The sequence below is a fragment of the Callorhinus ursinus genome, unplaced genomic scaffold (assembly GCF_003265705.2).
Source record: "Callorhinus ursinus isolate GAN/ISIS: 27379988/994484 unplaced genomic scaffold, GSC_fseal_2.0 scaffold52, whole genome shotgun sequence".
In the NCBI taxonomy this organism is placed as follows: Eukaryota; Metazoa; Chordata; class Mammalia; order Carnivora; family Otariidae; genus Callorhinus; species Callorhinus ursinus.
In genome coordinates, this window is record NW_027397114.1 from 6,244,233 (window position 1) to 6,260,613 (window position 16,381).

The 16,381-nt window shown below is 43.6% G+C and overlaps 1 protein-coding gene and 1 non-coding gene across 4 annotated transcripts; both read right to left on the reverse strand.

Moving 5' to 3' along the window:
* Positions 1-5,780: 5,780 nt before the first annotated feature.
* Positions 5,781-8,607, reverse strand: ATP5MC1 (ATP synthase membrane subunit c locus 1). Of its 3 annotated transcripts, none has more exons than XM_073883791.1 (5): positions 8,585-8,607; positions 7,890-7,937; positions 7,023-7,100; positions 6,347-6,525; positions 5,781-5,998 (listed from the first exon to the last, which is right to left on the reverse strand). In XM_073883791.1, exons 1-5 carry the CDS (start codon positions 8,588-8,590, stop codon positions 5,884-5,886), a joined length of 426 nt encoding a protein of 141 aa, XP_073739892.1. In that variant the 5' UTR covers positions 8,591-8,607; the 3' UTR covers positions 5,781-5,883. The 3 variants fall into 3 exon arrangements, with proteins under 3 accessions (XP_073739892.1, XP_025715191.1, XP_025715192.1); XM_025859406.2 differs by having other exon boundaries at positions 8,493-8,597; XM_025859407.2 differs by lacking the exon at positions 8,585-8,607 and adding an exon at positions 8,423-8,522.
* An 810-nt stretch (positions 8,608-9,417) lies between these two features.
* Positions 9,418-9,603, reverse strand: LOC112814155 (U2 spliceosomal RNA). Its single transcript, XR_003205690.1, has one exon. It is a non-coding gene; the product is annotated as a U2 spliceosomal RNA (small nuclear RNA).
* Between the last annotated feature and the right edge of the window lie 6,778 nt (positions 9,604-16,381).

Sequence of the window (16,381 nt, forward strand, 5' to 3'; positions counted from 1 at the left end):
TCTCTTTTCTCTCTAGCAAGAACACAGGCTCATAATCTTGTCCGGAAACTCTTGACCAGATGCATTTCAGAATTGAGAGTAACACTCCCAATAAGGTCTGGGGCAGCTCCCAGTAACCCAACATTGATATTTCGACAGCAAAGTGTATGAATATTCATGTTAATTTGGGTACATTTATGAATATTCAAACCACATCAAACAAATAACCTCACTCTGTGTTATATTTTGCTGCCCAAACTGGTTTTTAGAAGAAAATTCCAGTTTACACTGCTTCCTGAATTTTTCAATAAGGGACCGTGGACTTGAATGGGTAATAGCCAACACTTATTGAGGCTAAAAATTTGTTTCTTTAGCTGTCATTTATTGAGTGCTTAATATGTGCCACTTTGTATACTTTGTCTTATTTATTCCTTTCAATGACACTATGAAGTAAGTACTATTATTAGTCCATTCTGACAGATGGAAAAACAGAAGCTTACAGAGGTTATGTCACTTAACCCGGGTCACACTGAGAGCAAGCAACAGATTTGGGGCTGTAAGCCAAATCTGTCTTGACTCCAGAGAAAAAGTTCTGACCACTGTGTGATACTGTCGCAGCCTGGAGCTCGCCCATACTTACTGAATTTTACTTCATGTAGTCCTTCGTTACCTGTTGCTCCCAACCCCTATCCCACAACACACAGACACACAGACACACACACACACTGTTGGGGCTCTTGAGCATGTACTGTCTGTGAATCCAGCAGAGGGCCTGGTACAGTTGAGGTGCTTAACATGAAGTAAAATGAATCAACACAATGTTTTATATAGATTTCATGTTTTGTTGGTATAGCGTTCTACTACTCTATAATAAGGACACCAGAATATCTATGAAAGGATACACAAAAAACTGGTAATAGTGGTTGCCTCTGGATGGTTTGATCGCTGACAAGGTGGGCCAAAGGGTGTGTATGTACGTGTACCTTTTTAATATTGTACTGTGCATCTATTGCCTATTCAGACTAGGTTTTATTCATTTTTAAAGGATTCTGGAATTTTGTTTGGGTATTATTTATTTAGTAAGGTGGTCAAAAGTCAATTCACTGATAACCTCACACAAAGAACACTGTTCCATTGCTCCTCCACGGCTCTAGTCTGCAGAGGCCCAAAGATGGCCCATGGGGGAGAGGAATTCTCCGTGTGGTCCTCCCCTTACTACTGGACTATTGTTTTCAGTGGACATAAAACACTTACCTTGGATCCAGAAGAGTTTCCAGCTTTTGATCTGTACCACTCTACAAATAGCCTCTTTGAGCCTATTTCTGCATCCACAGAATGGTGCTAATTCTTACCTCTTAGGGTTTTTCTGAGGATTAAGTGTGACAATTCCACAAGTGCTTTGTAGAGTGGCAAGCACTGTCCAAATAATTGGCATCCCACTTGCCCATGTACTGTCTCTCCTCCAGGCCTTTGCTCTTTCTCTACCTGGAATACTCTTTCCCTCTACTCTACCAGGGGAAATCCTAGTTACCGGAACTCTGAGCCTCTATTCCTCATCAGTAATATTGGTAAAACAAAAGTAGCTATAAAGAAGAGCTAACGTGGGGCGCCTGGGTGGCTGTCGGTTAAGCGGCCAGCTCTTGATTTCGGCTCAGGTCATGATCTTGGGGTCCTGGATCGAGCCCCACGTTGGGCTCCACACTCAGCAGGAAGTCTTCTTCGGCATTCTTCCTCCCTTTCCCTCTGCCCCTCCCCCCAACTCACGTGCTCTCTCTAAAGAGAGATCTAAATAAATGAATCTTTTTTAAAAAGAGAGAGAATGTGATAATGAATGTGTACAATACCTGGTCAGAGTAAATGTTCAATAATTATTAACTCTTATTATTCCTACTCATCTTCAAGGCAGGCTGAAATACTACCTTCTCTGCCAAGTCGTAGCACCTCCAGGTGTATTCTTATTATTACTATTAATTAGTCATTTAATTTACTCCATCCTCGAATAATTCATACCTTTATTGTAGCACATACTACTTTTTATTTTACTGGTTTGGTTACTCATCTGTCTAGCTACTACGTGCGATATACTCTAGGGCAGAAAACCTGGAGCACCAATCTTGTATCTCTAGGAACTGACATTCAGTGAGTGCCGCAGACATGGTGAACAGAGCGGAAATGAGGACGTGGTAGCCAGTTGTCCTTCCCCTGGCCATGGATCTCTAGAATTTCAGCTCCTCCTCCTCCTCAGACATGCCTGTTTTTCTTTCCAAAGGGCTGAGCCAGGCTTGCACAAGGAATCTGCAAGTCAAGGCCCGAAGGGCCGTAGAGCACGGCAGCTGCTGAAAGGACCAGCTCACCACCTTCCAAGGGAGCTCCAGGAAGCCTCTAAGCCGGGAAGAGGAAGGGCCAAGGAGAGGCTAGCAGCGGAGTGTTATAAGCTGGCATTACTTAGTCCAGTGTTTACTGACTTTTTCAAGGCAACACCTGGCTGCTTTTCTGGCCGCTTGGCTAGAGAGCAAGAGTGTGCCTTCTGGAGCCTCTCCCATGTCCTCTGGGGATGGATGACACAACTAGGCAGTCTTCCTACAGGAATTTGGATCCAAGCCTCTCTCTCCTCCACAGCACTGGACTGCCCTGCATTGAGCCATCTCTTAGTGCAACCAAGTTTGGTAGCACCTTGCTCACGGCAACTAGGCAAGTGTCCTCCCCCAAGGACAGAGGCCAGCAAGTGTCCTAGAGTTCAGGTCACTGCTGTGCCCCAACTCTCTCTAAAATGAGAAATCACGAAGATCTTTTTCCCCCTTCCCCAAAGTTCTGTGTCCCTCAGGAGCAGTCCTTCCCCTACAAGGCCCAGCCTTTTGTCCTGGGCTCAATGCCAGGGATAGATGAAGAGTTCCCATCCAGGTCATAACTCCTGGACTGAAAGGAAAAATCAGAACTTGGACTGGGGTTTTGCGGCTTCTGAGTGCAAGTAATAATAGCTATATTAAAGAAAATTTTTAAAAAGATTGAATTTCTTTCATCTCCACACCCAACGTGGGGCTCAAACTCACAACCCAAGATTCAAGTTGCACGCTCTTCCAACTGAGCCAGCCAGGTACTCCCTTAAAAATTTTAGTCACATACGTGTTATTACATCTCTCTGAATACATTCTAACGTTGCTTGTATCTCATTAATACCACAGTGCATATACTGCATGTATTATCATTATTTGCATATATTTACCTATCATGTCATTTTGTTGTCCCAACCACTTAAGTTGTTTTTATCCCCATTTTAGAGATGAGAAACTCGAGTCTCAGGGGAGAGAATTACCCAGGTAGTAAGTGGCAGGGATGGCGTTTACATTCCCCTCTGTGCTCCTTGCTACCATGCTGAACTCCTAAGGAGGGGTTACTAAATTCTTTTTGGTCACTACCTCTGAGAATATAATGAAAACAATGGATCCTCGCCTAAGAATAATACACTCTGTATCCAGTCATAAGTATTTTGCACTAGCAAGATGGTTCTACCCTCTACTGTAGACCCTAAAGAATCTCAATGGTAATGGACTAACTAGCCCTGTTGGGGGTGGGGCAGCATTCTCCCCTGACTCTCTAGGGTTCCCTAGGCCCAACCACATTCCCAACCTTGCTGATTTGGATTTTAAGTCCAGCAATTCCAAGGCTGTTTGGCGCTCGTGATCAAGGGAAATTCTTCCCAGCCCCTTGGCAAAAACTAGGCTCCTGGAGCTTCACAGGAAATAAAGGGAATCACCTTCCCTGGAGGCTGCTCCTTGATTTACCATTAGAGGGGAGTGACCCAGCAAGGATGCCAGCCTGACATCCCAAAGGGTACCACATTCCGTTTTCATAACTTTACTGTTAATCCATTGCTCCCTTGGAGATACCTCAGTTCCAAGTTCCATTCTTTTCTCTTTGGCCCTAAGATTCCTGGGCTCTGCTTCAGGTTCTACCACTGCCTTACTGTGGACAACTTTGAGAATTACTTAGGGTAAAGAGGACAAGCAGCAGATTATGGTAGACCAGTAGTTCTAAACTGGAAGTGATTTTTTTTTTCCCCCAGCCAGGAGACATCTGGTGTTTGGAAATTGGTTGTCACAACTTGGGGGTGGGGAGGTGGCTACCGGCATCTAGTATAGATGCTGCCCAGGGATGCTGCCTAACACCATACAATGCACAGCACAACCCACCACAATGGACTATCTAGCTCCAGATGTGCCAAGGTTGAAAAATCCTGTGGTACAAGACCATGATTGTTGAATGAATGTTAGATGGACTTGGGGACTGGAATTGTTGGCCTGCTGTGTGCTATCGGGCATGTCAGTGAACTTGTGCGAAGCTTACGTGAGTCAGCAGTGATAAGAACACAGGTTCTGGAGTTTGAATTCCAGCTTTACTCATCAGCTGTGTGACCTTCATAGGTTGCCTCACCTCTCTGAGTCTCTTTTTCCTTGACTATAAAATGACTTACTTCACAGGGATGTTGGAAGCTATTCACAGAAAATGCTTAGCACTGTGTCTGACCCACAAGTGCTCAAGTGTTAGCTGAGGTTATTACCACACTGACTTGCTTCTCCTCACCTACAGCACATAGTTTTTGTACCCACATATTCAATTTGTGACACTGTTCAAGGTTTCCGCTCCCTTAATGCCCCAAACTCCTTAAGGGCAGGATCCTAGATTTCTTTGCCTTCCCCAAGACTACTAGGAGGATTCTTAGCACCTAAGTACTTGCAGACTGCCCTTACGTTGCATGTAAATTCAATCCATTCTTATTAACTCACAGTTTTTGGTGTTTTAACCCTCTTTGCTAGCTTCCCTTCAGCTGGATAGGAATATTCTTAGTTTCACAAGGTATAAGGATTTCACAAAATGGGTCCCACTTTTACTCCTTTTGAAACCATCCAATTTGAGACAGAGCGTGTTAACCAGCACCTCTGTGTTCATTTTGTCATGGTTTACTGGTGCTAGGGCTTAGAGAAGCAGCGGCTGTGGATGTATCCGCCTAGCACTCTCTTCTCTGGGTTACCAGTCGCACGATAGCCAAGTTGGGGAAGCCTGCTGGGCACAGACCGAGACCACAAGGAAGATGTTGTGCAAGGCTCTCTACGCAGCTCACTAGTTGGTTCAACCAAAAAAAACTCACTCTTTTTATCCCTAGCAAGGCTAAGATTGTAAATTCTCCAAGAGCAGGAACTGTACCTCATCTGCTTTATTCAGGAACATTTAGACACTCTAAAAAAGTGTCTTTCATTCCTTCATCTAAGAATAAAAATGAAACTTACAAGTGGGGCTAAATGCAGGCAGATGGGAAGCCCACCTCCATTTCCAACCGGCTACATCACTTCTCTGAGACTGTTTCCCTACCTGTGCCACCCTATTTGTGGGGCCACCACAGCAGTTAACGGGTTAGGCTGGCCTGAGGTGGAATCCCCAATTCTTCCACTTCCCAGCTCTGTGATGGTGGGCAAGTTATTTTGCTGCCCTAAGCCTTGGTCTCCTCATTTGCAAAATGGGTATAAACCATTGTATTCCTAGTTCATAAGGTTGTTGAAATATGAGCCCCTTAAGAAGGGCACATTATTATTATATTAAATTCGAAGGGGAAAAAAGCACCAATTATCATTACTTAGACAAATCCATGCTCCCTCTGGGAAATAAAGGGAGCCCTCCATGTTCTCAGTGCTACTTCCCAGCCCCGAGGAGTTCCAAACCATGGCTGACCCATTCCCACTTGCCTTGTCCCACCTTTCCACCAAGGCCCTCCGCAGGGGCAAAGGACAGAGGCACAGGCATATGGGTTTAGAGAAACGTTGTGTTTAATGGTAAAGCTTAGCACACTCCAGCACCAGGCATGGCCTGAAGTCGAAGCAGCAGGGACGGGTAGGTGACCCTCATGGAACCTCACATGGCGAAGAGGATGAGGAAGGCGACCATCAAACAGAAGAGCCCCATGGCCTCAGACAGGGCAAAGCCCAGAATGGCATAGGAGAAGAGCTGCTGCTTGAGAGACGGGTTCCTGCCAGGGACAGAGATTGATGCCAGCCGGGGGAAAGGAAGGGGTGAGGAAATGGGTGGTGGAGGGGACACAGGTAGGTTGTCAGTGGGGGGTATGAGGGGGTGCTGAAACCGGGAGAGGGCCTAACCTACGTATATCCTGGGGATTTCGACAGGTAAGCAGAGTACCAACATGGTTAAGTTTAAGTGAGCCAGGTTGAAAACACACTTAAATAATGATTCAGGGATCACGGGAGAAATCAAGAGGTCGATGAAATCAACCCCAAGCTAGTGGGACCTCCTGCTGAGGCTTCTCCCAAATGGGGTGGAATTTATGGTAGGAGATACTCTAGGCCACCCCCAAACTTACCTGGCATAGCCAATGATCAAGCTGCCAAACACTGTTCCAATGCCAGCCCCTGAACCAGCCACACCAACCGTGGCAGCCCCAGCGCCAATAAACTTGGCTGCTGTGTCAATGTCCCGGGAGACGACACTGGTCTGGAACTCCCGCCGGGCCACCTGGAGCGGGGCGCTGCTGCAGGATGGCTGGAAAGGCAAGTAGGGAAGGAGAGGTAGTGAGGCATAAGGACAGGCGGCCGACTCCCATCCCCTCACCCAACCCACCTGGGCTCCCAAACCCCTGGCAAATCGCCTGGCAGGTAGAGAATGCTCAGATTGCAGAGAAGGCTGGGAATTAGTCCTCGGGCCCATTTTCTGACAGGGCCAGGGAAATTTTGTGGGTGAGGGAAACCTCACTTTTGCAAACTTCTCACCTACAATGTTCACCTTGGGGTACTTAGAGCTATTAAAGCATAATAGGTTCTCTAACTGTCCTCCCACTCTGGCCTACAGGTCACTATTTGAAGAACCCCTCCCTGGGGAAATGAATTAATTAATTTTTAAGATTTTTACTTTTAAGTAATAAATCTACACCGGATGCGGGGCTCAAGCTTACAACTCCGTGATCAAGAGTTGCATGCTCTACGGACTGAGCCAGCCAGGTGTCCCTGGGGAAATGTACAGGAGGGCCCACATTCCTTTACCTGTTTAGCTGGGATCTCTGGCCTACTCAAGAGAGAGGCAGACACAGGCCTGATCAGATCCCTGGTACAACAGCGAATCTGTCAAATCAGAAAGATACATTCCTCCAAATCAAGCAAGGGACAGGAAAACCTAGATGCTGAACTTCTGTCAAAAATGACAAGATTATAAACAAAAAAAGCCCATGTGTTTCAAGGTCAATTAATGCATTCCTGTTTCTACCAGATAGGCCTGCACAAGAGACAGCCGTCCAAGACCCAGACGTAGTTAGCAGTGGCAACTTTCCCATTTAAACCCACGTACCAAAGTTCATTTCTACGGGCACAGCCCTTATCAGTATCCCAGAATGGAAGAACCCACACTAACATCAAACCGGGTACAGGAGGGGTTTGTACCCAGATCACCCAAAGAATAAGAGGTAAATCTTTTGTTAGCATGTACTCACTGGTACACGCCCCGAATGGACTGGGCCAGTAAGCCTGGTGAGGCTCCTCGAACAACCATCTAAGCAGAGCCCCCTGTAACCTGGCTTTCTTGAAACATGTCAACATAATGCAGTGATTCTCAAACATGGCTGAACATTGGAATCACCTGAAGAGTTCCAGCCAAGCTTGAGAATGACTACTTCAGTGGGCTGTCTGGCTACGGCCAAGCCAGACTCGTGTAACAAGATCCTATCCCGACTCTGACCACATTCCAAAGCCAAGAAAGCTTGGTTTACAGGTCTAAATAAACAGGGGGTAACTGCATCACTACAGCCTCCCCAAAGAGCCAACAGCATCTGGATGCCAAGCTCCTCTGAGTTCATTCATTAAACACTGACAGCTCCCACATCTGGCACTACGGATCACCCCGGAGCCGCAGCTTACCAGAGCCGGAGAAATGAGTAGTGCCCCGGTGGTCTGCATTTTCTCAGTCTGCAGAGGAAAAAAAAGATCCACTCACAGCCTAGTCGTTTGCTTATAGTGGCGACCTTCGGTCGTCCCCTTCACCCCGCCCGCCCTCCCTGGACCACGTTCTTCCTTGCACCGTGCCCCAGCTGAGGAGGGCATTAGAGGTCAGAGGCACAGCGCGAAAGGGTCTGCAAAGGAAGGTCACGGAGATCTTCAGTAGAGGAAGGAGGCCAAAACCCCAGGAAGGAAATGTTGCTGAAGAGTATGGTCTCCAGGGAAGACTTTTGGAGGTAGATACTGGGTCAGTGCCGGCCAGAGTCCTAACCATTTTACACAGCTGTCCCCGGCCCGCCTCCGTGGGGACAGTTAATCGTTCATTACCGTTGGTAATTAACATTAATTGTTAAGGATATAGGCACCCATCGCTTCTCCCGGCCCGGAGGACAAATGCCCCTCCACACAGCCCAGCCTACACCCCTGCCCATTGCTGGCTTCCGGCCCCGAGTCACCTGCACTCCCACTGCCCCGCTGCCCCTACTCGGACCACAGCGCTTGCCCCGCTCAAGGTGACTGACTCACCTCCCGGCTTTAGCTCTAGGTCTCAGCGCTCCGCTCCCCCACCCACGTGTCCCGGGATCACCTCACTCTCATTGGCCGCAATCCCCTCGCACCCTCATTGGCTAACGTCCTCAAGTCCTCCTTTCTTATTGGCTTTCCGCAGCTTCTTCCTCTCTCTCCACAGGAGCTTCGTGGCAGTTCCCGCCTCCATGAGGGTGAAGGCGGGGTTTTCCTCCGAGATCTGGCTTCCGATTGGTCGATCCCTGAAATGCTCAACCATAGAGTCGGCGGGGCTCAGAGGTTCCAGAACCTCCCGCACAAAATGGCGGCCAAGGTGGAAGCCGCAGAAAAAGGCGTAGGAGAGACGACCGTACGCCTTACGCAGACAGACACATGACCCTGGACCTGCGCCTTCATTCGGGCGCTTGGGCCTTCAGGCGCGTTGTATGTCGGGATTTGTAGTCGGGTCGAAGGCCCCCCCCCCCCAAGGACGGCTGAGATCCCGCGAGACGTTCCACCCGAGGCCGGGAGAGCCAACGCCTTTGCAGCAATTCGCGCCCTCGTGATTCGTGAAAGCCTTCCTTCCGCCTTGGCGAATAAAGGCCGCTCGCTAGCCTTAAAAGTTAAGCAGTGGGCGAGCGCGGCTTTGTGGGCCTTAACCGGAGTTCAGCAGCCCTGGACTACCAGCCAGATTTCTGTTTTTTTTGTATTGTAGAAAACAAATTCTAAGGATAAAACACTTAATACTCCTGTAGAATAACGAGCAAAGGAATAGGAACAGGCAGTCCGCTAAAGAAGAAATAGAAATTAAAGGAAATAATATTTAACTTCGCTGATCAAAGAATAGAAATTTAATTGTATCATTTGGCATTTATCAAAAGAGCAGAGTTCTTTTTTTTTTTTCCTTTCCATTTCCCCCCCCTTTTGGGCAACCTCTGTTCCACTGAGGGGGTGCACTGTTCCTGGAAGTATTGCAATACCAGGTCTATGCGTGAAGTGGATGGAGCAAGGTCCTATTCTATCTCCTAGTTCCAAAAATCCATTTAATATATTGTCCTCGGATAGAGGACATATCAAATGTTAAACTAAACAGATACTACACTTGATCTTAGCTAAAAGGCCTAAAAGTGATCAGAATATTTTTTATTAGTATTAGCCAGACACTATCCTATACTATTGCTGGTGAAAGTATGCGTTAGGAAACCTTTCCAGAAAGCAATGTGGATTGGAAGAAAATAGAATATTAATAGTTAATTCTGGGTAGTGTAGTAAGGTTGATTTATATTTTTATGAGTCTAAAATAGAAAAGATTAAAAATTATACTAATCTGGAAGGTTAGACCTCTGGACTCTTAGAAAAAATATTTTAAGATGGAGATGTAAGATAGCTTGCCAGCCTGGTATAATGGAAGGAGTGTGGAGTTTTGAGATAACACAGACTTGAGTTCCTATCTTGGCTCTGCCATGTAACTGGATATGCATATCTCTGAGATTACCAAATCTCTCTTGGATTTAGTGTTATAAGCTACCATTGGTTGAGGCCTCATCATATGGCAAGCACTGTATTAAGTTCATTCAACTCTTAGATGATTTAATCTTAGAACAACCCTTTAAGTAGTTATTATTATCCCCATTTTACAGATTACCTCATTTCACAGAACGTCTTTCTCCAGTTTGACATTTGGTTAAGAGGTAAAGTCAGTATTTGAACCCAAGTGTGTGTGGGTCCAAAGCAGAAGCTCTTAACCTAAAGGCTATGGAGGTTCTTGGGCCTCCTAAAACTGAGGAACATGTAAAACAGGGTTAATACTACTTGCCTTATAAAAATATGAAATAAAATAAATGTGAGGCATAGGTCGGTGGTTGGTGAATGTTCTCTTTCTGTTCCTACTCTAAGAAAAGTTATATTTTCGGGACGCCTGGGTGGCTCAGTCGGTTAAGTGTCTGCCCTGGGCTCAGGTTATGATCCCAGGGTCCTGGGATCGAGCCCCACAACCGACTCCCAGCTTAGCGGGAAGTCTGCTTCTTCATTTGCCTGCTTCTGCCCCTGCTTGTGCTCTCTCTATCTCTCTGTCAAATAAATAAATAAAATCTTAAAAAAAAAGAAAAGTTATATTTTCATGTGGATTATCTCTTTGTCTACATGTATTAATTTTTTTCACATACAGATTTGTCATATGGCTCTCCTCCTAGCATACACTCGAAGTTGTCAAGTTTATCCTGTGACCTACTGGAATTCAGGCTGTTCAATGTGAATTTTGGAGTCAAACTAGCAGGTTTCAAATCCTGGCACTACCACTTACTAGTATGTGATTTGGGCAAGGTTCTTAATCTCTTCAAGACTCAGTCTTCATCTATAAAAGGGAGATATTCCTTTTACAACAGGATTGTTATAAGGAATAAATGAGATAGTGTATGTGGAGGTGGTCTTTAATTATTGAAATAAAAAGTACTAGTAAACCAGGAGTGGGTGTGAAGTCAAAGGTAGTTGGGAAACCTCAAATCTGGACCTGGCATCTTGGGTTAGACTAAACTATCTTGGAGGAGGCCAAAAAACTGTGGGAACTCAGATAATTGCTGTGTAGGCAGAAATGCTATTGACGAAGGTGGCAAAGAGGAAACTTGTGGATAATAAGCCAGGAGGGCCCTCTTTCCAAAGGCATTTCTTCTGAATCTTCAAAATCCTCCTTTCCCATCTAGAGTCTTATCGCAAGGTCTTCTCTTTCTTCCTTTAAGCCCAGTTCCTCACTAGAAATTCAACTCAACAAATATTTTTGAGCATAGATGAATAATACCAGTTTCCACCCCAGACAAACTCAAAACTGGCAGAAAAATAATTATGCAAACGAACCATTAAAACTAATAATCTTAATGGGCACCACAAGAAAACTGCCTACAAAATACAAAGAAGGGAGAGACTAACTTCATTTGGAGAGAACCAAGGAAGTTCTTTTTGAAAAAAAAAATTCTGGGCTGAGTTTTGAGGATAAATATAAGTTAGCTAGATATGTCAGGGGAGAGGGTGAGAATGGATGAGGCTATTCCAGGCGGAGTGAACAACATGTATAAAAACACAGGAGAGGTGGTATATCCAATCTTAGACCAGTCAGCCATGGCCAGGACACAGCACAAATGTGACTGTTGACTTCCATTTCTGGCAATATGGCTAAATTAAATATTCTGAAAGTCCTCCTGCCACAACACCTAAAGATGCTACCTAAAGATAAAATATAACAAATATATTTTTAAATGCATGGCCTTGTTTTTGACAACTAAAATAAAATGTGTTCTCTATTATATTAAATTACCAATTTTGCACAGTCCGAAAAAACACCTCCTCTACTAAATGACCCAGCTGGTGATGATATATTCTGGGACAACAATAGTAACAAATATAAAAGGAGGGATTTTTTTTTTTTTTGGTGGGGGGAGAAGGGGAGAGATGACTCATGGTGATAAATGCTAGCTTTTAAATGCATAGCTGGGCTCACAAGAAAGTAAGGAAAGTCCTTAGGGACCCAAAACAAAGAAAGAACATAAAACCAGAGCAGTAAACATGTAATATTAAACTGAAGCAGCCATGGCTGGGAATATGGTGGGATAGAGAAAGAAGTATCTGTTGCAGGAATTAAGTGGCTTGAGTTTTAATCCTCCATGAGGACAGAAGGGTTTGGGGCCTGTGTGAGAAAGGTAGTTGGAATTGAAATTTCCAAATAAAGCTAAGATCCTCAAAAGGCTACACCCTTTGAAGGGTGGACTTAAAAAAAAAAATCCATCCACAGGGAGGCAACAAAGAAGTTTATCTACCTATTCCTGGCTCTGGGTGAAAAAAATCACAAACACAAAACTTTCCTAAGAATTTGTAACTACAGGACAATATTTTATGTTGATTCTGAATCCAAATCTAGACCCTGTTGGGCACCTGGCTGGCTCAGTTGGTAGAGCATGCAACTCAACCTCAGGGTGGAGAATTCAAGCCACATATTGGGTGTAGGGATTACTTAAATAAATAAATAAATAAATAAATAAATAAATAAATAAAACCACATTATAGAAAAAAAATCTATACTCTGTTGTTCAGGAATGTCCAAGATAAGGAATTGGCACTAAAAGTGGTTCTGGATTAGGGATGCCCTTGAGCTGAAACAGCGTAAAACTCCTCCTCTGGACCCATTCAGGATTCCCACAATAACTGAAAAAGTGATCTTCATAAAGAAATAATCCACAATGAGCAAAGATGAGCAAACACAGAGAACAGCAAGATTTCAGATAACACAATTTTTCAGATGACAATTCAACTATAAAAGAGGCAGTAAGGTACAGTGGTTCAAATAAGTTCTAAAGTCACACTGCCTGGATTCCAGTTCAAATGCTCTACTTACTATTCAGGTGATCTTGGGTAAGTTGATTAGCTTCTCTGTGCTCCATTTCCTTATTACAGGGCTGTTATGAAAATTAAATGAATTAATATAGAACAGTGCTTGGCACGTAGTGTCACTGATGCATTTGTTATTATGTATTATTTTTAAAGATTTTATTTATTTGACAGTGAGAGTGAGAGAACACAAGCAGGTGGAGTGGCAGAGGGAGAAGAAGAAGCAGGCTCCCCACTGAGCAGAGAGCCTGATGTGGGGCTCCATCCCAGGATCCTGGGATCATGACCTGAGCTGAAGGCAGACACTTAATCGATTGAGCCACCCAGGCACCCCACATTTGCTATTATTTGAAATTGAATAAGTTTACAGGGTTTCTGGTAGCTCTGTTGGCTCAGTGGGGACCCTGCTTCTCCCTCTGCCTGCCGCTCCCCCTGCTTGTGCTCTCTCTCCCTCTGATAAATAAATATAAATAAATAAATAAATAAATAAATAAATAAATAAATAAATAAATATTTAAAAAAATAAAGGTAGAGTCAATGTGTAGTAACTGTTAATGGATGATGAGGATGAGAGAATGAGAGAAGTTAAAGATTCTGTGACTTCTAACCTGAATAGCTGGGATGATGGATTTGCCATCAAATGGGATGAGTCTTAGGGCGCCTGAGGGGCTCAGTCATTAAGCCTCTGCCTCTGGCTCAGGTCATGATCCCAGGGTCCTGGGATTGAGCCCCACATCAGGCTCCCTGCTCGGCGGGAAGCTTGCTTCTCCCTCTCCCACTCCCCCTGTTTGTGTTCCCTCTCTCATTGTGTCTCTCTCTGTCAAATAAATAGATAAAATCTTTAAAAAAAATGGGATGAGTCTTAACTGTGATGAGAGCAGATTGTTTTTTGTTTTGTTTTTGTCTTTTGAAAGTGGGATTAGGATTTCAATTTGCCATATTAACTTTGTGGTAACTGTTAGACATTCAAGTGAGAATGACAAGTAGGCTTTTGAATAAATGAGTCTGGGTCCTGGAGAAGTCTGGGTTTGAAATATATATCTGGGAGTCATCTGTAAATAGTTGGCATATAACATTCTGAGACTGGATGAGATCATCAAAGAAAGAGTATATCACACATAGACACATCATAGCCAAACTGTGAAAAGACCTAGACAGAGAGAGAATCTTGAAAGCAGCAAGAGAAAAGCAACTCATCATGGGCAAGCACTCCTCAATAAGATTTATAGCGAATTTCTCACCAGAAACTATGGAGGCCAGAAAACAGTGGGATGACAAATTCAAAGTGCTGAAAGAAAAGGACTGTTAGTCAAGAAATCTATGTCTAGCAAAACTATCCTTCAAAAACTATAGTAGAAATTAATCACTAGCCGAACTGAGCTAAAAGAAATATTAAAGGGAGTCCTTCAGGCTGAAATGACAGGACACTAGACAGTAACAAATCCACATGAAGAAGCCATCCAGGTGCCCCTTCTTCTATCTGATTTAAAAGACAATTACATAAAGAGATAATTATAAAGCTGTGTTAATGGGGTTTATAATATCTAAAGACATAATTTGTATGACAATAATAGTACAAAGGAGAGTGGGGGAATTAGGCTATATTGGAGTAAAGTTTTTGTATACTATTGAAATTAAGTTAGGGGTGCCTGGGTGGCTCAGATGGTTAAGCATCTGCCTTCAGCTCCGGTCATGATCCCAGGGTCCTGGGATCGAGCCCCACATCTGGCTCTTGGCTCAGTGGGGAGCCTGCTTCTCTCTCTGCCTCTCCCCCTGCTCATGCTCTCTCTCTCTCTGTATCTCTGTGTCTCGAATGAATAAATAAAATCTTAAAAAAAAGAAAGAAATTAAGTTAGCATTAATTTGAAGTAGAGTGTTTTAAGTTAAGCTGCTAATTGAAATCCCCACCGCAGCCATTAAGTAATAACTCAAAAAAATACAGAAAAAGAAAAAAGGGAATTAAAATGACATACTAGAAATATCTATTTGACACAAAAGAAAAAATTCACAAGTATGTGGAAATTAAATGATATGCTCCTAGATAGCCAATGGGTCAAAGGAGAATCATGAGGGAAATTAGAAAATATTTTAAGATAAATGAAAATGAAAACATATGTACAAAGCTTTATAAGATGCAGCTAAAGTTGTGCTTAGGGGTAAATTTATAGCTGTTAACACCTATATTAAAAAAGAGGGATGATCTCAAATGAATAACCCACTCTTCTACCTTAAGAAACTAGAAAAAAAGGGGCGCCCGGGTGGCTCAGTCGTTAAGCGTCTGCCTTTGGCTCAGGTCATGATCCCAGGGTCCTGGGATTGAGCCTCACATAGGGCTCCCTGCTCGGTGGGGAGCCTGCTTCTCCCTCTCCCACTCACCCTGCTTGTGTCCCCTCTCTCGCTGTGTCTCTATGTGTCAAATAAATAAATAAAATCTTTAAAAAATATACTAGAAAAAAGAGGAGAAAACTAAACCCAGAACAAGCAGAAGGAAGGAAATAATAAAGATAACATGAAAATAAATGAAATAGAAAATAGATGGTAGAGAAAATCAACAAAACTAAAAGTTGATTCTTTGACAAGATTAACTATGTTTTTTATTTATTTTGTTTTTTTTAAAGATTTTATTTATTTGTTGGGGGGGCACAAGCAGGGGGAGCAGCAGGCAGAGGGAGGAACAGGCTCCCTGCTGAGCAAGGAGCCCAAAGTGGGACTCGATCCCAGGACCCTGGGATCATGACCTGAGCCAAAAGCAAATGCTTAACCGACCAAGCCACCCAGGCCTCCCCAAGATTAACTATATTGACAAACCTTTAGGTAGAGTAACCAAGAAAACCAGAAGACTCAAATTACTAAAATTAAGAGTGAAAGAGGAAATATTACAACGGACCTTATAGAAATAAAATGGATTATAAGGGAATACTATGAACAATTACATTCCAACAAATTAGATAACTTAGATGACATGGACAAATTCCTAGAAAGACAAAAACTGTTGAAACTGACTTAAGAAGAAATAGAAAATCTTGGGGCATCTGGCTGGCTCAGTTGGAAGAGCATGGGACTCATGATCTTGGGGTTGTGAGTTCGAGTCCCACACTGGATGTAGAGATTACTTAAATAAATAAAAAGAAACTTTAAAAAAGAAGAAATAGAAAATCTCAACAGATGTATAAAAAACTAAAGAGACTGAATCAGTAATAGAAAAAACTCCCCAAAAGAAAAGCCCAGGTCCAGATGGCTTCACCCATGAATTCTACCAAACACTTAATGAAGAACTAAACATCAGTCCTTTACAAACTCTTAAAAAAATAGAAGAGCATAGGAGACAGCACTTCTCAACTCATTCTATTCAACCTGTAGTACACTGCTACCAAAGCCAGATAATAAGATCACAAGAAAACCACAGGCCAAATATCTTTTATGAATATGGATGCAAGGGCCCTAAGCAAAATACAAGCAAACCAAAATCCAGCAACATATAAAAAGGATTATATGCCATTACTGAATGGGATTTATCCCAGGAATGCAAGGTTGGT

Bases quoted from the DNA above. Each gene is read 5' to 3' on its own strand.
- ATP5MC1 (XM_073883791.1), bottom strand. The intron at 7,101-7,889 runs GTAAGCTGCGGC...CTGATTTGACAG, and splicing joins TACTCATTTCTCCGGCTCTG to ATTCGCTGTTGTACCAGGGA. The intron at 5,999-6,346 runs GTAAGTTTGGGG...TGTCCCTGGCAG, and splicing joins TTGATCATTGGCTATGCCAG to GAACCCGTCTCTCAAGCAGC.